Source organism: Drosophila arizonae, chromosome 2 (assembly GCF_054131065.1).
Source record: "Drosophila arizonae isolate 15081-1271.41 chromosome 2, UAZ_ARI_1.0, whole genome shotgun sequence".
In the NCBI taxonomy this organism is placed as follows: Eukaryota; Metazoa; Arthropoda; class Insecta; order Diptera; family Drosophilidae; genus Drosophila; species Drosophila arizonae.
The window spans coordinates 24,128,824-24,152,867 of NC_142922.1; the positions used below are offsets into that span (position 1 = coordinate 24,128,824).

The following is a 24,044-nucleotide window of genomic DNA, read 5'->3' on the forward strand; positions in this document are numbered from 1 at the left end:
TTTAAGAATAAAAAATAAAACCTTATTTAATTTACTGTCTACTCAGTATTATTAAAGAGAAAAACGCCATCTATGGAGCATAGTTGTTGCGCCTCCCTCTGCGCTTCTCATCAAGAGCCGCGCGGTAGCTGTGAATGATTTGCACTTAAGCGTATCCGTGCGGTTGCCGTGGTGCACTTGGTGCGATAACCACGGCAGGTTGATGTTGTACCTGATTATCATCTGGCATTGGCAGCGGCGTCTGTGGCTGGGCTAGCCGCAACTCAATGACAGCATTGGCGGCATTGGCGGCGCCGTCTTTTGGCGCTGGCCTTGCGCTGCTGCATTTAGTGTATCGATATCGTGTCTAATTAAAGCGCAGCTGAGCTAAGCAGCTGGAAAATATGCTTAAAGGTTGCCCAACGTTAAGCTCCACTGCTCATACAGCCGCATACTACACTATATAACTGGGTTAATGTGGTTCGAGCTGAATACTTTGGCCAAGCAAAGAGACTGAAACTCATCATTATACATATCGTACACAGTGGTCTAGCCGAGTCATAAATAACGGATGAGCACAGCTTACGAGATATTGCGCAGCACTACATAAGCCACTCTAGGCAAATGGAAGTTTAGATAATGTCACAGCGGCTTTTGGAGTTGTCCGATAAGATCAGTTGGTGGAATGCTTTGACATCGCGTCGTGGCCAAATGGGGCACGCCCCCGCCATATATCTATGACAAATGTAGCAGTAGTTGTCGAATGGGCCCTGCGATAAGCAGATACTAATTAATAACTGCTGGCCCAGCGATTGGCGCTGCTGTCACATGGCTACCTCGGCGGGCATTTGCCAAATTAAATGGCCAGTCAAATGGATGGGACTCCGTCCGGGAGCCGCAGGCCACAAGCACTGGCAACAGCCACAACCAGTTGCACTCGCAAGTTGTTTTCATTAATTATGAGTAAGAGGTGCGGTGCAGTTGCAGCTTCATTGGAAAAACGTGCAAAACGTTTTGGCTCTAGGCGGCTAGGCCAAGTGAATGATTCGTATCTCTGGCAACATGAGGCGCCACTAAGCAGGCCAAGTTGTTGATTTTCCAACTGCGGCTGTGGCTGCGGTAGTTGCTGTTGCATGCACCTAATCGACAGGCGCCATCATCAACATCAGCATCATGATGATGTTGATGATGATGATCATGATCATGATCATGGGTCAAGGCAAACCGAACGTCCACAGAGTCGACGGCAAGGTGCTTGCCATTAACGCATTGCGTTCCACGTTCGACATTCTATTAAATTAGCTGCAAAGACCTCACCTTATTAGTACCGTAATATCGTATGCACGCCCACTTGGCCTAGGCGGCTGTGGCTGCTACTGTGCGGCCAAGTTTTGTTTGCAATTTGTTAGAAGGCTGTGGCATGCAGCATGTAAATACCTAAGCTAATCAGAGGGGGAGCCGAAGCAGGAGCCGAAGCAGGCTGGCACGATGCAACGTTGCTTCCTCGCTGGCTCATTAGGCAAGCAGCTTGGCCGGGCGACCAATGCCGGATTCGGCATTGCTTGGCAACTCAATCTGTTTGGAGATGCATTAAATTTGCAAATGGATTTGGCCAAATTATCCCTTTTGGCCAGTTATTTAAGGCATCCATTAGTCATAAGCGGGCTGCTATTGATTGCATGCGGGGCTGGGCTGCGGCTGGCTTGACTTGAGCTCATTCGCACGCCTCGTCCAAATGGACGTCGGTTGTACTTGACTTCTGAACCAGCGCCCACAGAGCGTGACTGGACTGGTACCAAACCCAGCGCCACGCTCAAAATTGGCTAACCAAAAACTAACAACAATAAGCATTGTGGTTGCTGTTGTTGGTGGTGCTGGTGCTGGTGGTGGCGGTGGCGTTGCTTGTTCTGGTTACTTGTGCTTGTTTAGATAGGCAATCTCTCGAACGCCACTTGAAATAGAATTTTCCCACCATCTAAAAATAAAACTCAACATGCCATTGTCAACACACACCACTCGACTAGGGCAACACTCTGTAGACTGCTCCAGATTAATCCATCGAAATCTATGTGTAAACTATTCTATCTCCGATTCTTATTGCAATAAGCTCGTATAAACACAATCCATAATTCCCTGAGCAAAGCATAAGCTGAAAACTAATAACATTTTCACATCCCAATATACCCTGTACTTTTGATTGTGTGGTATTTAAGAATGCATGGCATTCAGCTCTCAGTTTGCAGTGTTCTTTGTCTTCTCTTATCTGCTTACATATATTTCTACTTATATTTCTTATTTATACAATAATTTTTGCTGGTGGTCGGCACTTTTTTTTTCATGCTTGGAAAGCTGGGGACATGTGGGAGAACGGCCCGAGCACTTAACTGCAAATTATACAGCAGTCCGGGGAGGGGCTGACCCAACTATAATAATAAATGAAAATGTCTGTAATTCTCATGTGCGGACTGGCCGACAAAAAAAAAACAAAAAAATAAGAAAACAAAAAAAGTATTGCCAGCAGAAGAAGACGAAAAACAAAACTAAACTTGAGCTCTTGCTTATTATGCAGCCCATTTGCTAAGGAGACAGGAGCGGAAAAGCGGGCAGCAGGGCGGCAGGGCAGCAGGAGGCGGGCAGCAAGTGGTTCTCACAGCTGCGGGAATCGGAAGCTAAGCCAAGCAAATAAACGGCGTGTAAACGAACTCCGTTCTGCTTAAGGAGCGGGCGGGTGAGGTGAGCTGAGTTGAGCTGAGTTGGCTGAAGTGCGGGGATTACACATTGAAGAGCTCCAAGTGCAGCATGTTGACCCATTATTGGCGAGGCAGCCATCAATAAAAACTCTGCTGTTGAGAGTTGAGCTCATATTTGGGCTCTAATAATTAACGGGTGCTGTTCGACAAATACACAACAAACAGCTGTTGCCAGTTGTTGGAGGTATCTATCATGTGATATTGCGGGGCTTAGCTAGGTGACATGGGAACATCCGCTGCACAAATGAGGGGTGATTTACCTGGCCTCGAAACGTGCTGCTCAACACGCATTGCCATCGAGCAGCCCTCGCCATGGCACTCGCTGTGGGGTTCAATAAACTTGCCCAGCCGCAAAAGTTTTGTGCAGCAGACGCAAAAAACTGTGCTGAAATACATAAAGTGGACTTGGAGCCATCAAAAGGCAACGAGCAGAGCAAGCCAGGCAACCAGGCTGTTAGCCAGTTAGCCAGTTAGCCAGTTAGCCAGACCAGGCCAGATGAGGTGCGCTGGGGTGGGGTAGAGGAGCCTGTCGCTGTGGGCCTGCGATACACTTCATTTTGACAGATTACATCTCATTATGTACACCTCGCGGTCAGATGCAGTGCAGCGGAGTGGCCGGCAGCCAAACGAGTTGTCTGCCGCTTACAGTTTGGCAGTCACTGCAACCGTTGCAAGATTGATGGCCAGATATTGGCTTTGCATAGCAAATTTTTTGCTTTCAGGTCTCGAGCAATGACGATGACGTCCAAGACTGAGACTGCATTGACTTATGAGCACTTCAAATTAATTCACAGCAGCACTAAAATAACCAAGAAACCAATATACCGATGCTGCACGACCCAAAGATGCGCTGCACCCAAACGAATAATTGAATAAGCACCTTAGACTACAGCCTCAATGTCAATTTATTTGAACAAACAGAGAAAATTCTTGGCTTATTAACTTAAAGAGATTAGAGCTAAAGATTTCACATGCATGATCTAATCTTATCCCACTCGCTCCGTACAGGGTATTCAACGAAATTGCGACTGGCTGCGGCTGGTGCGCAATAAAATGCGCAAGTTTTTCATTGTTTATGGCAAGTTGAATTGAAGTTCATTTATAAGGCAATTTAAAAACAATTTACGTGTTGCATGTGCCGTTAATTTATCAAGTAGTCGAGTCGCTAGTTTAAAACAATTTCCAGGGCCAGTCGCTGCCGAGCAGCCGGAGCAGCCGGAGCAGCCGAAGCAGTGGGAGGAGCTGCCAACTGTTTTTCAACACACTCATCATAGGCAATTAATTAAAAATTGAAAAGCAGCCGTCGAGCAGCAGTCAGACAGTGGAGCTGTAGCGGTAGCTATAGCTGTGGCATCCACCAAAGCCACTCCAAGTGCCGTGCGCCAGTGTTTCGGGGGGCTGGCTGGCATTATGATTTTTTCATTGATACAAATAGAGTGGCAATACGAAGGGGGAGAGAGGTAGGGGTAGACGCCTCTCTGCGTGCGTCTGTGCAACTTGTTGCCGCAGCCTGTTTCGAGTGGCATTATTTTTATTGCCTCCGCCTGGCTAATAAGCACAAATTTATCAGCTCTGTACGTGCGTGGGGCTCAAGTCGGAGGTGTTGGCAGCTTGTTAACGATGGGGTCCCCAGCTCCCCAACCCCCATTCAACAGCAGGTCGATGGCACAGATCGAGTACACAAATTAGTGTTTAATATAAAATCCATAAATACAAATACTAAATGACTATATGACACATAAACTAGACTACTTAGAGGCTAGAGACAAGACTGTTGCAATAGCAACACAGTTTGCGGCATCATCACAGCACAGTTTCGCCTGCTCCTGACGTGGCGGATTTGAACTTTGAGCATTGCATTTCCCCCGGGCTACTGCCAGCTGGTCACAGGCAATAGACCAGCGTCCAGAAGAGCGCATTGAATATGAGGAATGCGAGGGGGAAGACGAAGCGCATTTTGTGGTCGATCCACAGCGACACCTCCTTGGGCGTCATTGTGGCAAATGTTTGCGCCGGCTTTTCCTTCGGCGTCTCGGAGAGCGTTGCTGTCGAGCTGGTACTGAAGCTCGCGTCATTGTCCTCCATGCTGACGGTCGAGTTCTCTCGGCTCAGACCGTTGCCTATGATGATGGGCGTCTCGATGGTGATGACTGTGTTCTTCTGGTTCCCGTTAGAGACTTTGCTGCAGCTGCTCAGCGAGCTGCTGCTGCGATTGAAGCTGCGCGGATTGCGCTTCGTTTTGGGCACGAAAGTGGAGCGCACAATGTATTTGGTGGTGCGTTTCTTGACCTCCAAATTGTTGTTGCGTCGAAAGATGGTGTTCACGAAGGCGAACTCCATGAGGCTGCCGAAGATGAAGACGGTGCAGACGAGGAACCACACCTCCGACATGGTCACATAGCTGACTTTCGACAAGCTGTTCTCCTGCGACAGTGAGAGCGTGATGAACGACAGGAGCGTCGAGCAGCCGAGCATGGTTCGGGCCGGAGTTTGATCGGCCTGCAGCCAGAAGGACACCCAGGAGATGGCCACTATCAACATGGAGGGCACAAAGTAGTCTATGACATAGTAGCCCACCTCGCGGTTAAGCAGGACTGTAAAGCTGAGCGCACTGTAGTTGCCCACCAGGGCGCCGTGTGACATGGAGCTGAAGTCGGAGACGCTGATGGACTCGTTGCACAGCCAGCCATAGAGGTCATATTCGGTCAGCTGCAGCTGGGAGTAAAAGCTGACTGGATTCGTGGGCTCCCAGTGCAGCTGCATTATCGAAGTGTTGTACATCCAGCTCTCCAGTATTGTGGTGCACTTCTGTTCGTCAAACGGAAACTTCTGGAAGTTCATCCAGCAATAGAGGTTGGCCTGAATGCGCGTCGAGATGAGCACGGTGCCATTTGGATAAATGGTGGTCAGCTGATCCTTTTCACTCGTGCCCAGCACATTGGAGCTCTGCTCGTTCGCCAAGAAGATGTGGGGCACCCACAGTTTACTCCGCAACGAGCCGTCGCCCACAATGGGCGAGCGAGTCGGTGCGTAGCTGCCGAACGCCAAGCGAGAGTCGTTGTAGCGCAGCTGCAGCAATCCTTGCAGCATAAACTGCAGGTCGTTCGAGTCCAGATCCTTGAGCGCATAGATATAGAAGCGAGCATTCACGCCAATTGGCACGATATCGCCCGTTTCATTCACTGTTATGGGCGGCTCCAGGCGATCGTAACGGCAGAGGTCGGTGAGTCGGCTAATGAGCTCCGTTTGGCTCAAGGAATCGCCGTCCAGCAGGGATGGGCAGGATTTCGTCGTCGACTCGGACAAGTTGAGCGAGACGTTAAAGTAGGGGCTACCATTTGTAGCGCTATAGGAGCCATTGCCAGCTGGAAAGTAGTAGGAAAAATTAATAAAATTATTTTAATTATTTAAAATTATTATAGTTGAATCAAATAGAACTTAATTTAATTAAAGGATTTTTAAATATTTAAATATTATTATTTTGCGGCACAGTTTAAATTGCGTGCTAGGAAAGGTTTTCCACAACAAATCAACTTTGGCACTTGATTTACAATATATTGCATTGGCTTAACACTGATTTTATTTTTGCCAGGTGGGCTTATTGATAAGGCGAAGGGAACACATGCCATAAGTCATGCAATATTTCTTTAAAATTTATTGGGTAAATAAATGTAACTGTAAATTTGAAACTCAAATCAATGTCGTTCATTTCTAGCTTTTAATAGTAGAATAATATAAGTTTTTTGTAACAAACGTGTTCGATAAGCAATTTAGTTAATACAGATATATATTTTAAAGGACATATTTTGCATATAAATTTAAATATAATTTAAACATGATTTTTACAATTTTGTAAACTTTTGTATTTTTAGGTTTAATTTAATTTTTTTTATTTATAATATAACAAAAAGTAATTAAATAGTTGCACTTCTATTCAGTTTGGTTATGTAAACTTTAAACTCTTCAAAAGTCCTTTAAGATTTGATTTTTAATTTTTATTTGTTCGTATGTTTCATTCTAAGTCGTAAACACATTCTTTTTGATTTATATAAAATTACTTATAATTTTTAAAAATCGATGTGTAGAGTCCAAACTTAAAAAAAAGTCCTTTGATGCTTTAATCTTTTGGTCTGCTTTCATATATATTTTCCGGATTTGAATTGCATTGCGTAACCAATGAACAATTGAAACTAACCCAATTGCAACTGTTTTTCACTTGATTCCACATTGAGGCTTGCGGCTGTCACAAATCCAATGAAAGTTAATCCCAATAGAGTCGAAAGGATAGCCATTTTTGTCATGAGTTTGATTTGCGAGTTTCCGGACGGGTTTCGTTACGTTTCGTTTACGGCGTGGCGCCTGGCCTTCGCACCGGACAACTACTGTTTGGCGACAAGTTCGCGGACGCACGCCGAACGCTTCTGGCTAATAGATATTACTAAGTTATTATATTAATAGTGAGGCGCTTTTAATACTTGTACAGGCTATTTCGCCAGCTGTTATCTGGCGTGGCACATAAATCGCCACTGTCGGCAGGCTCTTAGTTGGGGCTTTTCTGGCACTCACTTTGGCAATGGGGCTAATTGCTGTTATCTGCGCCGGAGCTGAATGCGAATTGTTTGCCCATGTCTGAATTTTGATTAAGTGGCCAACGCCGCTGTCAGCTTGTGTCAGCATTTAAACTTTCTGCTTTTATTTATAAGCAGCAGATATTTATGTCGCATAGTCGCATAGTCGCATATTTATTTATTTCTTTTTTTTTTTTGTCGACTCTTTAAAATGTTCAAGTAATTGTTGACCATATAATTGATGATGAGCTCGCCTGTCAGCCCTGATTGAGCTGCGGGCTATTTTTGGCAAGCAATTTTTGCGATTATTGAGCCATTCGATTGCAAGTAAATAACTAAATTTAGTCATACTGATTACCCAATCGTGACGGACATGTATTTCTTGGAAGCAGACAGAGTTGACTAAGAATGTAATTATAAGTGTATATAGATTAACTTTGGCAATATTAAAAGTTTGTGATATTTACATTTTAATAATGATAATCATGATAAGCTGGACAATAATAGTATATATGATTAATACACAAATTGGATGGTTACATTTGAATGCCAATGTCACCCAATGTCTCTATTCTCGAAACGTCTCTCATTTGCACTGAAGATTGAAAACATTTCGACACGTGCCGGGGCAGCTGCATTCGGTTGCTCAGTTGGAATGGAAACACTTGCTGCCGCTTATCACTCGGCAGTGCGTTAGGCTCTTGCTATTTGCAGCCATAACACACACACACACACACACACACACAAACACACATCACGTTTGCGTCTATTTGTCAAATATAAACAATCAGTTTTGAGTCGAGATGCGTCAAACCCGGAGCACTCGCTCACCCGCCGTGTGCTGGGCGTGAAAGTGACGCTGATTAGATTAGAGATATTTTTTGCAGTTCTTGTTGCATCCGGTCTCTGGGCGAGTATTCGTGGGCTATCTTCTAAAGTAAGCTGACATGCCCGAAAATGAATTACAAAAAGAAACTATTAAATTGTTTAAGCACCTCTGACAGGGTAAAAAGCTTTTTAGATTTTGCTGATATTTGGATATAAATTCATTTTGTTTTTCTTTTGTGAGGATTCGCGCGAGCGCATTTAATTTAAGCCGTCGGGAACATAAAAGCAACTCGTCTAACTAAGCCGATTTAAAAGCACATTTGAATTCAAATGCCGTAAAATGAAATAAAAACTGAGAACTGAAAACTAAAAACCATCAAAATTCCCACCGATGTCGAGCCAAAATGGCACAAAAACTGTCTGCAAAGTTTGCGCTTGAAGTTTTCAGTTTCAGCATTCAGTTTTTGTCGGGCAATGCGAAAAATTATAATCCCTTAAATGGCAATCGGGTAGGCTCAGCCATACCCCATTAGTGTCTAGTTGAGCAAATGTTGTCCACGCCTGGAGCGGGGGTATTATAAACAGTTTTCTAATTATCTTCTATAGCCTCTCTCAATGGACAATGTGAGGACAATTTGGACTCTGGCTCGGCAATCAAATGAAATTGGCTAGATTCAAACTGACGTGGCTAGATCCATCATGACATCATATGAACTGTCCGCTAATGGGAATGAGAGATAGACTTTTTCCTCACTTAATACAGTTGGTAGCTTAAACTGCCATCAACTCATCAGAATGTGACAGGGTATGCCTGGGACGATTATGTCCTGCGCTGCATTGCGATGCGGTGGGTAATGACAGATGGAGTAACGGTAGCTGGAAGCCGCACCAATTAAGCCTGGCCAGACTTGCAGCAGACGCAAGTTCAAGGCACAGACGTCGACAGCTTCCCATAAATCACTCACTCAGCTGGTCAGCTGACCGGCTGGGAGACATCCTTGTGCGTCCTTCGGCGCTCCGTTTGCTCCGTCTGCTGCTTGCCTCAGTATTTGTCATGCATTTGCACTATTTCCCATTCATTTATTACTCCTTATGGCTTTTGCTTTTTCAATGCGTTTTTGATTAAAGACACTTCTCTATATATTGTAATTCTTTTGTTTTGATCAGCTTCTTGTTGCCGTTTGCCAAAGCGGAAGCTGCAATCGCCATTTTCCATTTTCCATTTTTTCCACTTGATATTTTATTTGTTTTTTGGTTCGTTATTTTGTTTTTTGCTTTCTGTGGTCCTGGCGTGTGCCATTATTGTTTCCTTTGATTTATACTCGGTTTCAAGTGATTTCCGCCAGCATTCAACACTTTATGTTTGCTTTTCGGCTTTGGCCAGCGACATTTTAACCGAAACTCTTAAGTGCGAGCATTTGTCATTTGACTTTTTGCCGGGGTCTTTTTATTGCTGCTGCTGGTGCTGAAGCTGTTGGTGCCGTGGTCTCGGTTACGTTTACGGTTGCGGTTACGGATATTTGTGTTGCTTTTGGCTTTGGCTTTGGCTTTGGCTTTGGCTATGAGTCTGCCTCTGATTTGGGGCGCTTAATCGTTGGCGTCGTCTGCGGTTCAGTATTTTTTTTTCCTTTTGCTGTATGCAGATTCGTAAATGCTTTCGCCCATGCAGCTCATAAATTCTTTGCAACTTTTATTTTTCCTTACCCCCTCGCGGGGCGTGGCGGCGGAGTTTAGGGTTTCTGCGCGTAATTGAAAACAGCAGGGTGACTACTGTGGCTTACTGGGCAGCAGCATCGCTTGAAGCTTACTGAATTTATGGCAGTTCAATGTGCAGCTACATGCCGAAAATACCAAATATAAGCATCGCCTGGTAGCGAGCTATTGATTAAAGCCAACGGATGGCTGGCTGGCTGGCTGGCTGTTTGGCTGTTTGACTGGGCTGGGGGTTTACCCAAACCGCCGCCTGGGGCTACAGTCAATGCCTTGTAATCTGTCAAAATTAGCAGCCTTCTGCGGCAAACGGAAGTGCGGACAAAAACTCCAAAAACTTAAACAGGTTATTTAATGCTACACTTTGGCTTTTGGCTCAGCCGAAAGGGCTGTGCTTGATATGCCTGAGTTCATTGTCCTCCATGGACTTGCGGGCGTGGCTCTTGACTTTGAATTCACTTGGCTGCAATTTGTAGTTTCAATGTGATATAGTACAGAGCACTTTTTGGATACTCTGCCATAATAAATGTGATTTTAATAAACATAATAAGTCATCAGTTTATTATTTGTTTAACTCTGGAGCTCTCTAGACGAAAAGATAACTGGATTTAATAAATATTTAAACTTATTTCTTACAAAGTAATGATAAACATATTTATTAAGATCTTAGGGTAACTCGCAGTCACACAAAACTAACTTGATTTATATGGTTTCACTTGGACTCACTGCTGACGCTAATGTGAGGCAAATAAAGCAACGACAAATGAATTTGTGCATGGAAAGCGCACACAGATTGAAGTATTCCTCTGCGTATGTGTGTGTAAATAATATCATGAGCTTCGCACAACATCATATCATAATCACCGGCTTGACAGACGAGTCTGGGTACGGGCACTGGCACTAACGCGCTGGAACTGTATGAAATTGAAAGTTTTGCCGCTCACCATGTTGGACTTTCACATGGCGCAAACGAATTATGCCGTCGAGACGGTGCCGTTGACATTATCTGCGAATTGGATGGCTGTCAGGGGCTGAAGGCTGCTCCGCTGAGTTGTAATTGATCATGGGAGCGCATGAGTTAAATATTTGTGCAAGAGACACGCAGAAATCGAAACCAATGTCCATTTAGTGCGGAATATCACATCGAATCTCTCTCTAAGCTGCACAAATAAACACCGGATGGACGGAAAACAAATGGAACGCAATTCGTAGTATTAAGCGATCAATAATCATTGTAAATACGCCAATGTGACGCCGGAGGCGATAAGCCAGAAATATTAACGCATAAGCAGCAGAGAAACAGTCAAAGGGGCCAGGCCTGCGCCTGAGCCTGGGCTCAGGCCTGGATGTGGCTGTGGCTGGGGATGCGGATGTGGACATGGGCCTGGCATCGTATCTGTTGCTTGTGCCTGGCGCGCCGTAGATAAACAATAGAAAACCATAGAGAACGGGTCAGCATTGAGAGCTAAACGCTAGCGGCTGCCTTGCTTTTTGGCTTACCTCAGACTCCGACTCCAACTCCAACTCCAACTCCGACTCCAACTACAGTCCCTACTCCAGCTCTGGCTTTGGCTGGGCAACGATAAGCGTGCGCAATGAATGCAAAAAGACCAAAAATCGATCGGCTGGACACTCAATGATGATGATGATGAGCATAGCAAATACAAATTATGGTTGAAAAGCGCAACGTAAATACTGCAATCATTTTAATAGACCAAAAACGGCGGCGCATAAACCATAAACCAAACGCCAGGCTCCCCCTCGATGCGAGTTCTATGAGAAATTGAAGGCGTTCATGCGAAGTCTGCGGCTGGACTCTTTAGCCGCAAAAGAAAGAAAAATTCAAACAGAAAAGAAAAGAAAGAATTGTGGTCCGAGCTGGTAGAGCTGGTAGATGCGATGGAAGCAGCATTCACAACATTGGCAACGGCACGCGAACAGCGAAAATTGCAGTCGATGATGCGGTTTTATTACAGAACTTTAGCTCTGAAATTAGCGTAGATAAATTTCTAGCTGAAATTCCTTTCCCTCACTGAGTGTATATGTGTGTGTATGTGTATGTGTGTGTGCTAGACGATGACCAATGCTCGATAGTGGGCCGGTGGAAACGGCACGCAAAGCTTCCAGACTATTTTAAGTCATTTGGGCATTCCAAGGCGTTTCGGGCCTTTGTGGCGTCTTCTGATCCGCAATCATAGCAAATTATATTGAAAATTCTCTAATTCTGTTTGCAGCTACTCAAATCACTAGGCATCAACTGTGCTTAGGAATTTTTCGACTCGTACAGATCAGCCCCTCTCTCGGGCTATTTCCCGCACACCTCCTCAAACACACAGACAGACAGACAGCTAGCAGCACACTTAAGACAATTAGGGATCTTTGGGCATCAGTTACTTAGCAATGCCTATGATATAAAACATATGCTATTGCTGCCGTACGCATCCAAATTCCCCCTCGACCACGCCTCCGCCCTCTAGCCCAGGCGATTGCTGCTGCTGTTTCTTCTGCTCCTGGTGGTGTCTTTTTTTATGTGGATGGCTATGCAATGTGTTTATTTTTATGGTCGTTGCCGTCGCCGGCTCTGTCATGGTCTCTCTTTCGCTCTCAGTGGCGGTGACGCTCTTCGCGCATGCGCATGCGCTCTCAAAGTCTACACACTTTTGCCGTTTGTTGTGCTCGACATGTTCGTAACATGTGCATTTTGCATTTTAGAAGTTGCTGAGAGCAAAGAAATGTCTGAAAAGTAGATAAATCTTAAAATGGAATTTATTTAATAATTATTAGAAAATGTAATTCTCTGCGCAAATATTCTTAAGTAAATCATGCAAAATTGTCAAAAATGGTGCAGACATATTTTAAAATGTATTTAATAATATTATATAAATATTTAGGTAATTGAAGTTTATTTAATCACCTAAGAATAAACCTAAACTAAATACAGATAAACTGGAGACCGGTTTTTGGCTGCACGTGTTATTTGCTTTCGTTCGTTTTGCCTCCTATTCGCTCTCCACGCTCTCAATGAACAGCCGGCACTGTGAAACTCTACAAAGCTGGCGCCAAAAACTCACCGTCAATGCCATCCACAGTCCACAGACACGTTCCACACAGAGCTGACAGTTGCAGCTCCAAGCGCCCGGCCCAAGCAGTTGCTGTTGAAACGTCGTGCCGAACGCAAGGTTGAAGCGCATCTAACGGTTGCCTCATTCGGGAAGCAATCGCACGACTCTTTCGTTCGTATCGAATTCGGTTTCGGTGTCTGATTCGTTTTCGGTTTCGGTTTCGTTTTCGGTGTGGTTCGATCGCTTGGCTGCAATTGAAGCGCTTTTCTCGGCAATTGCATTCGGCTTTGTCGCTTTGATTGATGAACTCAGCTGAACTAAGCCCAGTTGTCGACTCGGACTCGGTCAGTGCAGTCGACGTCGTCCAAGCGCGTGCTCTATCCACTTGATGGTCGGTCAGTCAGAGGCTCTGCTCTTTAAACGTTGACAATTCAAATCTCAAAACTCAAATCAAAATGTTAAAAATATAAAACCCGGTGTGTAATCAAATTTTTTGTGTGCTATTCTATTTGTTGTTATTGCCGTCGCGCTGTGACGCTTTCGCTTTCGCTGTGGGTCATTGTGACCCTGCGTTTTATAGCGGTCCCTGCAGGCGCTTTATTCTAATAACCCTCCAGTCAACAACAAGGGCCAGAAACACCAGTATATATGTATATCTATATTTGTACATATATATAACTGCGAATATACAACAAGTTCAATTCGCATTTCAAAATGTTTATCGAGCTCCTCCCCGGTACCCAGCTCAGCTCAGAGCCAGCGTCGTCGTGTGCTTTGCCTTCATAAATTATACAAGCGCATTTTTGTGAACGACTTGCAAATAAATAAGCATTTACGCTTTTATTATTGTGCCGAAGTGTGTGCGGGTGTGCGTGTGTACGTGTGTGCCTCCTCTGCATCTGTGTGCGTGTGTGTGTAAGTCGCGTTTGTTCTGCAGAAATCGGTCCCATGCGGCGCAGAGTTAACCAAACGCAAACGCAAACGCAAACCCAACCGAAAGCAACAACAGCGAAAAAGCACCAAGCAGCTGGCAGTGCTCACAAGCAATATCATCTCCAGCACACAAGCATATTTTGGTTTTGATTTGTATACGATCTGTGAATATCAACATAAAAACAGAAAAACTGAAAAAAACAAAGACACATTTAACTGTAAGGTAAGTCATATTACGCATACGCACATTGAACTTTAGCTTTAAGTTCAATTTTATAAAGCGACGGGTGCATTGACTCGAAATGCACATACGCACACACCCAGCCATAGGGGCACTCGTTTCTGTCACCTATTATAAGCGCTTGAGTTGCTGGCAACGTCATTCGACATTATGCAAATACATAAGCAGCAGCAGCTGCAGCAGCAACAGTAGAGACAGCAGCAGCAGCAGAGGCAGCACAAGAGGGAACATCCTGATGCTGTCGCATATCCTTGGCCCCGCTCTCTTGATCAACTAACTGCATAATTGGAGTAGCTATATGTGTGCGTGTGTGTGTGTGAGTGTGCATGTGTGCCCCATTAGTGTTTGTGCTGGGTGTCTCTAACTGCCTCTAATGAATAAATAAGTGCCACTAATAGTTTTAGCACTTCCTGCTGCCGTGCAACATTCACGCAGAGACCGCAATGCGAGCTGCCTCATCAAATTGCAGTTGAGAGCAGATCTTGACAAACAATGCCAACAGCCAACAGCCAGTCAGGGCAGACATGTTGACAATATTTAATTAAGAAGCAGCAACAGTCAAGGTTGCAACAGCAGCAGCAGCAGCAGCGACTATCATAATTATGTTAAATTTACCAACAGTTGGCTTTTACGCAAATTCATTAAATAATCAAAATTAGTTAACAAAGTTTTTTTTTCCTGCTTATTATGATGTGAACAAAATATTGGCTGCCCTAACAAATATGGTTCCCAGGGTATTTAGCCAGCTGCTAACAAATTTTACTCGAATTATTATTATTTTTGTTTTCCTTTTTTTTTTTTTCTTTCTTTTGCTGCCACAAAGTTCTGTGGGCCGTGGCAAACAAGTCAATTGGCCGTCGCGACGCTCGTCGTCAACGCAGTTGTCGTAATAATTTTATTTGCCATTCCCACACAAACAGTTGAGCAAAAAGTTTATGAATACACCCAAAGCATGTTTGGGGTCTCTTTTTACATTTATTTTGCATTTTTATAGTGCAACTTTGTCACATTTATCGCCGCTGGAACATTTCCTCTCACAACTATTTTGCTGGGCGGATGTGTCTGTCCCTCATCTGCAGATACCTTCGACCATCTCTGCGATAAGCATCGCAGACGTGCTGAGACGACAGCTATGCGATGACTTGCGCAACTCTAAAGAAATAGGTAAAAGAAATAAATGTTATAAAAATACAAGCACTTGTGCTTGGGCATAACATTTTCCGCAGAATTCTCTCTGACCAGCAGCAGCAGCAGCAGCAGCAACTTCCTCATTTGCTTATCGAATGAGTTGACGGGCTGTGGGGCTGTGGGGCTGTGGGGCAATGCTCTGTGCTTGATTTCACTCACGCAGACTCATCAACTTTTAATTAGTTGTAATTTGTAAATTCAACGTCAAGCACAAACCACGAACGCACCAAATCGAGTGGGGACTGGGGAGTGGGGGCTGGGAGACTTGAGGGCGAGGGAACCTCTTTGATGCTGCCGCAACTGCCGCGACCGCCGTTGCTGATGATGATGTTGCCGCTTTGTTGCCACACTGACAGATTGCTGATAAAGACGCCTCCACTCTGACTCCGACTCCGACTCCGACTTCCCCCCGCGTCCGCTGCACAACCGTCAAGCATAACCGTCTAATCGGTTAAGCTGTCGCGGCTTTTGGCTTTCGGCTCTCGGCATTTGGGCTTCCGCATCCATCAAACAGCTGTCAGCGGAGGCGGCCTAAAGGATTGCCCTCAGCTTGACAATTAAATTGCGTCAAACCGTTTGAGCTGTTTGTTTACACAGTGTCCCCCGATAAAGCGCTATTTGATGGCAGTTGAAGCCAGCCGGCTGATATTGCCACGGAGTTCAAACGCATTTGGAAGTTATCAATCTAAAAAGTCCAAGTTCAGAGAATTAATTTGATTTATGGGACTTTCAGCTATTCAATATGCTAGACATTTATTTATTATCATTTATATAATTGTCAATGCTCAAAGTATTTCAAATAAAATATTTGTCAAAAAGTTAATATATTAGTTAAAGTCCAACGAATTTGAAATAACGGACATAAACTGTCCGTTTTACGACTTTTGTTAGCTTCCACAACTTTGTCATATTTATGCAAAATAGTTTTAGCAAAATTTTGATATGAAATCAATTTATTCTATTATAACTTTCATATCAAAACTTTGTCATAGGGCTATTAAAATTTGCTGTTTTAAGTACTCGCATCCGTTTCCTTAATTAGCAACTTTGACTGGGAGAATATTGTAAGCATATTTTGTGCTAAAAAATAGGAACTTTACGATCTAATTTTATGGCTGTTGCAAATTCATAAAAATTGTTTAACTTTTTATTACCCAAAAGCTAAAACAACAACAACATCAAGAACAAATCTCGTGTGACACAGAATCTGGCCTCTAAGCAACAACAACAAGAACAAGAACAATAACAACAACAACAACAGCAGCAGCAGCAGCAGCAACTAACAACGAACTAACAGCAAAACAACTTTAGCTACAAGCTCTATAAATCCACAGCCAGGGCACTTAATTAATTTCTGCAAAAAAGAGAGGGTAAAAACTTTAAGAACAAAGGACCAAAGTTGTTCAGGTCCTAGCCTAGTTGCACGTTAATTTCCAATTTGACGCAACAGCAGCAGCAGCAGCAGCAGCAGTCAACAACAACAAAAAAGCACTAATGTCATACATAGAAACAACAACAGCAACAACAACAACGAGTGGAAAATCAGTGGCCGATGCAACAGTAAAACTAACTGCAAACTTGCAGCAGTAAAAAAAAAACAGAAAAAATAGAAAAAAAGATAACAGAGAGAACAACAGGCTAAGAAGAGGAAGCAGCAGCAATGCTTGCACCAGTTTCGCAGCAGTTGAAACAGTTACCTGGGCGCTAAACAAAAACACAAAAAACAACAACAACAACTGAAAGAAGAACAACTAAAAGACACTGCACACTAACCAAGTGAACCGAGAGATGCGAAGATGTCGAGTTCGGTAGAGATGCCATGAAGGCAGCCAGGCGGAGGCTGCTTTAGAAAGTAGCCAAAGCTGAAGCCAAAGTTAAAGCTAAAATTGAAGCGGCAGCAGCAGCAGCTAAAAAGCAAGTCCAAGCTGTGGCTAATGCTGAAGACGAAGCCCAATTCGCTGCTGAAGCTGAAGCTGAGACTGCGGCTGAGTCTGAGGCTGAGTCTGAATCTGTGGACAAAAACCCGTTGGCTCCATCAACAGCAGCGTCGCCTTTGCGTGATGCAATTGCCAGCAACGCGCCAAGAGATTGAAAGCAACGACAGCAGCCACGTAACTAGAACACTTGACGATGCTCAGTGTGTAAATGTGTTTGAATGTATGTGATGCAACAGCAGCAACAGCAGCAACTGCTGCTACAACAGCTACAAATGCTGCTGATGCGCTTTTACCTAGCCCCGCAACAATTTCCAATTAAAGCAGCTGCTGCTGCGACTTGCGCAATCATACGGCAACTTCTGGATGCAGCATACCAGGCATTGGCAATGCCTTATGTAAGCGACTGCGACAGGAAGCCATCGGTAATGGCCTTAAAATACACACTTTATGCCCAGGCAGCGTCTCCAATTAGAATTTAGTTAATTGCAGCGCGCCAAAGTTGCTCATTAGATTTCTTAGAGGGCCGGTTTGGGGTGTTGTGCTTGGCCCTCCCAATTGGCGCGCCCAGTCAGAAGCTAACTGTATCTACCCCTCCCCTCCCTCGCTAGGTGACTGCCCCAACGTCAACGGCCAAAACTAATTGATCATTAAGTCTATTTCCGCACCAAGTTGGCAATGGCAAAAGTTGAGCTTGTATTTTCAAAGTAAGTCATAAAGCGCCAGCGTTTTTATGACAACAACTAGAACAACAGGCATGTTGCACGCAACACTAAAAACACCAACAGCAACAACAACAACAACCATCGGAACGCGATGACGCTGCCTAAATGATGACGTTGCCTTGAACCGAACTGGGTGGGGCAAGTTGAGTTGCCCTCATAGGGGAACAGTCGAAATATCTAGTACATTTTGAAGTTTTATGGCTATAGAGCATACCCATTGTATAAGGGAATGGGTGTATACAACAACAGCAGCAACAACAACAGCAGCGACAAAAGTCATAAAAGAAAATGCGCTGCATGTTCCAATCTATGGAGAAACAAAAACAGAACTGGGTAAAATCGATTTGTATTTCTTTGTAATGCGGCCTGATGAAGATTCCAATGAAGTTTAAAGATATAGCAAGAAAGGAAAATATAAAGAGAAAGAGAAGCAGATGGAAAGAGAGAAAAAACTAAAACAAATGGCGCAACGAAATGAAACGTAACGTTGCAGTTGATCGGGGCAAAAGAAAGGTTGATGGATAATTCGAGTAGACAAAGTGAAAGGGAAGCTGCATGGCTGTTTATGAAGCTATTCAGAGTTAAATTGTTGCCCATCTAGAAAATCATGAGTGAGAGCTCAGATAGAGAAAGAGAGAGAGAGAGAGAGAGAGATGGATCTAGTGGGACTGACTAGAACATACCAAGCAATCGCATGCATAGCTATATTGTAGATAAATCTAAACACATATACATACACATATGCATATATAACTTTACCTTTACCCCATTTCAATATGCCCACACCTGACCAATTCCAATGGTGGATAAGCCGTATGCAAATCAGCTGTGATTAAGCGCAGTGAAAGAACACAAGAAAAGACTGAATTAAGATGAAAGAACTGTAAAGAGCTCAAATGCATAAAGAACAAATCAAGAGCTCAGATTAAAGAACAGTGAAAGAGCTTTAGAGACATAAAAAGAAGGAAACAAAGAAAAACCAATGATGAGAAGTCTCTTTTAGCTATTGATAGAAACAACTTTCGAAGCGCTGCTAATGCTGACCCACTGCCCACATGCAAATGATGTGCGCCTGCTGTGCCTCTTCGTGTATGTGTGTGCATGTGTGTGCGTGTGTGCTTCTAGGGGATTTGATAGACAGGAGCTGATGAGCTGCAGAGAACTGGTAAACTGCGGAGCACTTGTGCCTAGTTGCAGCAGTTGCAGCAGTTGCCTGTCTCTCATATGTTCCATGTGCGTTTGCGTTGGCGTTGACTGCATTCTGTCTGCGTGCAGTTCGTTTTTGTTGTTTTTTTCTCTCTCTCTTTTTCGGTCTTCCAGCTAGTTTTGGTGGCCTTTTTTGGGCAGCTTCCCATATTTCTTGCTGGCCGTGGCTAAAAATAAAACAGACATTCGGCTCATTTTTTTTAAAAGCTTGTTTGCTTGCTGTTGTCCCATTCTTTTGTTTACTCGTAGCTCAGCCTAAACACATTTTGTTTTTTTTTTGTTGTTGTCTGTTTTTGTTTTTTTTTTTTGGTTAGTTGCAGAAGAACTTGCTACCTTGGCTGGCTGCTGTGCTTTGGCTTGGTTATGGGCCAGCAAGAACAAGCGATCTTAATTTACGTTAGCTCGTTAACTTGAATTACCGTTAGGCGGACCACTCACAGCTCTTTCACTCTCGGGCGCAAGTAGGCATTGCTTTTGGGTTCTCGAAATCGGCTCGCCTCTTGGTCTTGGTCTTGGTTTCGGTGTTGCTCTGGGTCTTGGGCTCTGGTCTATTTTGTGGCTGCAACCTTTTTTGGGCATTTACAACGCCTCTGCTCCATTGTGGCCGCTTGGAGGGCGCGTGAAAATGCCATTGTTACCCCCATGTTGTGCACAAGAAAAAGATACATTTGTATCTGTAGCTGTGTGTGTGTGTGTGCAGTGTATCTGAGCGCAGTAATCAACATTTTGTGGTCAACACGGGTGCGCTGAAATAGAAAAGAAAGGAGCACAAAAAATAAGAGAAATACCATTGGTTTTCGCATGCTTTATTGCCAATTGGAAAGTTGGCTGACCAAGTCGAAACAGCGCCCAGAGAACCCATTCATGCAGCGGTCTCTGGTGCTAGAATGCTTTATGCGCCATTGTCTGTGTTAACTGTAATTGGCAAAAGACGCGAATGCAGATGCCAATGCAAAAAAGAAATGGAAAACAAACTGGGAAGCAGCAGCAGCAGCAGAGTCGGCAGCGGCGAGTGTGCGCTATGCATACCAATAAATATGGCTAAAAACAAAACGCCGTTAAGTAATAAATTGTGGCTGAGGCAAAATTGATTTAATAACTGCCGCATGAATAACTCGGACTGACTGGCACATCATTAAATGGCCAGGCTAATTGCATTCTTCCGCGTTCGCACAGCTGCGACCTGAACGAATGCAGCGACAGCTAATCGAATTAAACTAAATCAAAGCAGCTAACTAACTGGCCAAGCGGCTTACACTAGCCAACTAACTAACTAACTAGCTGGCTAGCTGGCTAGCTAGCTAGCTAACCAACTAACGATCCATCAGACGATGCGCTCCGCAGATTCATCAAATGCTCAAATGACTCGATTGAATGCCAACGCCATAAGATTCGAATCAGTTGCAATACTCATAGTTTGTCTATCTAATGAGGAGTGGAAGATGGAGCGGCGGGTGACGGATGGCGGAGCACAGACCACCATCAAGTCAACTACGGCAAGTCAATCAATTAGGCATTTCAACACATGTTGTTTACAGTTCTAATTCTAGACGCGTTTCATTCAAATGCCTCGTTGTCTGCGCTGCAGCAAATGCAGCTAGAGTCATGGGAGGGGGCGGTGCTGGGGGGAACGGGCCATAGTATTGGAGCACATCTTTGCGTCTGTTGCTGGGCGTGAATTATTTTTAAATAGGACAACGCTTAATGATTTCCTGTTAAATTATGCGGCATTGACTTTTAACTATGTAAATGGAAAAGTTTTGTGAGTTCTTTTTGGGGTTTTTTATGGTCTGTCTTTACAAGTGAATTCTTTTGGTATTGGGACAGCGTGTGATCGTAAATTTTTCAGTTTTCAGTTTTCGGTTTTTGGATTTTCGTGTAACCAAAATGCTTCCAAAATATAAAAGTCAAATGTTAAATGCTTGCGCATAAATCAGGAAACTTTGGTAATAGCCCCCACAAACTACACAGATCCCATGTGATTTGAGGCCTTTGATGAGCTCGAGCTGATGACTTGCCGAAACTCTTGCTACAGTTGCCGTTCGACCCAAATGCGGCAACACAGTAACCCACAAAAGTCGAGCCACAATGCGCTTGGCTTGGCTAGGCCAGCGAAAAAAAAGTAATACAAATCAATAATTTCTCAGCTACTCAAAAGCTCATTAAGTTATTTTTGGTTGGGGTGCCACTAATGGCTCAGCTGGACTGGTGGCTAATCTCAGGCCAGTTTCTGGGAAACACACACACACGCACACATGCATAGAGTCACTCGCATAATATTGACCAAAAATTGCTTTGCCACTTTCGCTTGCGGCGCAACAGACGCGAAATTAAAAGTGTAAACCTGCTAATTTTGGGTAGTGCCAAAGTTGCCCAACTCAAGTAGCCATTGAAGTTTCTGCTTTGAAATATCAATTAGCAGCAATGGATATATAGATGTGTGTGTGTGTGCTTAAATATATATGCTGGCCAAGAACAGGTCGAGCCTTATGATTAATGATGTGCCGCAGCGAGGCCAAACTAAGCAAACATTGACAGCACATCAAATTGACTCCACTGTCTGAGCTCCAAGGTGGGGCTGGCCATCGAGCAGGCAGTTCCCGTTCTCGCCGCCTGATTGCCGGCAATCTGTGGACCAGATTTGATTAATAGGCCCCGACCACCCACAGGCAGCAAGCCGTACTTTATAATTGTTATTCCGACCATACGGAAAGCAGCGCAACAAGAGCAGAAACAAAACGGAACTGAAATACAAATTTGGCCTAACAACTCTATTAAACGGAAAGTTTCCAAGTCAAACAGAACAATTGGCTGCCATTGAGACGTTTTCTGTGTTTATTACTCTCAACCTTCCCTCCTGTCTATGCAAAATAGTTTAGTTTTTAATTGTGTTTGTCTCTGCACAGACACTTTTGTCGGACTTAAACTTGACTTAGTTGAACTCAAATATTTTCGCAAACTCAATCATAAATTTGGAGACCATTTGGCTTCAGGCTGAGTAAATATGGTAGATTCAATGAACCCTGTTGACAAATATCTCTGACAAGCAACAACTTTGGGACTCTCATAAAACAAAAGGCACTTTGCCTCTTAATGACGCGAACTTGAGATCTGGCATCAGAGAAAAGTTGCAAGCTTTACTAGAAATTGCGATAAAAAGGAATCATAAATAATCTCTATCATTATAGCTGATCGTTGAGCAAGCCAAGAGCCGCTTCAGGTATGAGCGAAATGATCATTTGCTAATGAATACAAATCGCACAATTATTTCTGACCACGAAAATTTCCTTTCGAAATTTATGATAACACATTTGTCAGATTATTCTTGGTTTGATTTGGCTTAGAAGTTCTCTACGGGATCTATATCTGCTTCTATCTCTCTCTCTTTCCCTCTCTCTCTCTCTCATTGAGAAGTGACCTCAATTTTGGTTACGCTCGTGCCGTCAAACGCTTAACCTTGACACCAACGGCGCTGCGCTGTTGAATTTGGGTTTGAGTTCGGGCTTGGGTTTCAGTTGGGCGCCTGAGACTCTGATGTCCAAGACGCTTATACCGTTAAAGCCAAAAGTGAGGCTCTCGGCTGTGTCCGTCGGCCAGCTTTTCTGTCTCTCTATGCGGGTTTGCCGTTAGTTTTGTAGTCATAAAAACTTTTGCTTGTTTTTTTCATTCGTGCCTTTTTTTTTGTATTTTTATTCGCTTAGACAATTGCGTGGCATGACTCAAACGAAATAAATTGCAAAATCTTTCGCAGCGCTTATGAGAAGTGCGGCTGTTTTTTATTATTTTGTTTTGCTGCCCTCTCTGTCGCTGGCTGCTTGTTTGCCTTGTTTCTCGCCGTCATTTTATAGTTCTCTGTGTCTCACAACGTGTAGCTATTTTTATTAGACGCGGCCTCTGCGCCAATCTAACAATGTTCTATGTGGAGGAATGTCTGCAGTGAAGAGGAATATACGACGGCAAGTCTAAATATTTAATAAGCCGTATTGAATTAACTACAGCGACTAAGTGGGGGAGTTGGAGTAAATGCGACTAGAGCTGCATAGAGTAAATAAAATGTGGCTCCATTACTTGGCTGGGCCTGGTAGGCTCTTTAAAAATGTATGTCAATTGGTCAATTTCCGCTTTGGACATAAGGCCAATTAAATGTCATTAACCTGCTACGATTCCTGCACCACTTACGCCAGCCATTAGCCGAAGTCAAAGAGATTAAATATTTATGCTGCCACAGCTGCTCGAGAGCCTCAGCTTATCCACTTTGCTGTCCACGGGGCATTTTAATTAGGCAAATGGCATGCGGCTCTCATAAATGTGGACAATGCACAGAAATTAGTTAAATTATAGCACAATATCTGCTGGCGATTGACAGTTCAATCAACTCACTGTGCAAATTGCGAATTGCCAAGCTATTCGCTGTCCGCTGTCCGCAGTCCGCTGTCTATTGTCCGCCGTCCATTGGTCGCTGCACGCTGCAAGCTGTAATAGAAATTGCAAATCAAATATTACGTATACGCCTGGCGGTAACAAATATCATGTTCGGTGCCACCAGCTAGCCCATTGTTGTGTCAGCGCGTTAGCCGGACTCCAAAAAAGTCAAGCCAGAAACGAAAAGGCAAAAATAAAAAAATACAAAAAATAAAAGCCAACAACATGCCAAAGGCGACGTCGAAATGCGACAGCGGCAGCAACACCTTTGGAGTGGCAATTTGTTGGAGCTGCCGCTTGCAGCTTGTGGCCCGTTGCCTGTTGCCCGTTGCCCGTGGCCTGTTGCCGATTGCCTGGTTCCCCTCCCGGTTTGGCGACACAGCCAAACTGCGCACTCAAAAAGGCATACAAATGTTGTTGTTATTGTTTTTATTGTTACTCCAACTGGAAACCCGTTGTGCTCAAGTGTGACTCAAGCAATCAATTGGCAGCAGCAGC

At 44.1% G+C, this 24,044-nt stretch overlaps 2 protein-coding genes across 5 annotated transcripts in view; one reads left to right on the top strand and one right to left on the bottom strand.

The window, feature by feature from the left end:
* Positions 1-4,401: 4,401 nt before the first annotated feature.
* pHCl-2 (pH-sensitive chloride channel 2) lies at positions 4,402-7,470 on the bottom strand. Its single transcript, XM_018001007.2, has 2 exons — positions 6,925-7,470; positions 4,402-6,094 (listed from the first exon to the last, which is right to left on the bottom strand). The coding sequence occupies exons 1-2, from the start codon at positions 7,028-7,030 to the stop codon at positions 4,614-4,616; spliced, it is 1,587 nt and encodes a 528-aa protein (XP_017856496.1). The 5' UTR covers positions 7,031-7,470; the 3' UTR covers positions 4,402-4,613.
* A 5,496-nt stretch (positions 7,471-12,966) lies between these two features.
* The window catches only part of LOC108621697 (uncharacterized), a 63,948-nt gene continuing 52,870 nt past the window's right edge, over positions 12,967-24,044 (top strand). For 2 of the 4 annotated variants that reach the window (XM_089463138.1, XM_089463139.1), the window contains exon 1: positions 12,967-14,053. The gene's annotated coding sequence lies outside the window, so the exon portion shown is untranslated. The remainder of the gene's footprint in view (positions 14,054-24,044) is intronic. The other 2 variants (XM_089463137.1, XM_089463140.1) reach the window with 2 other exon arrangements.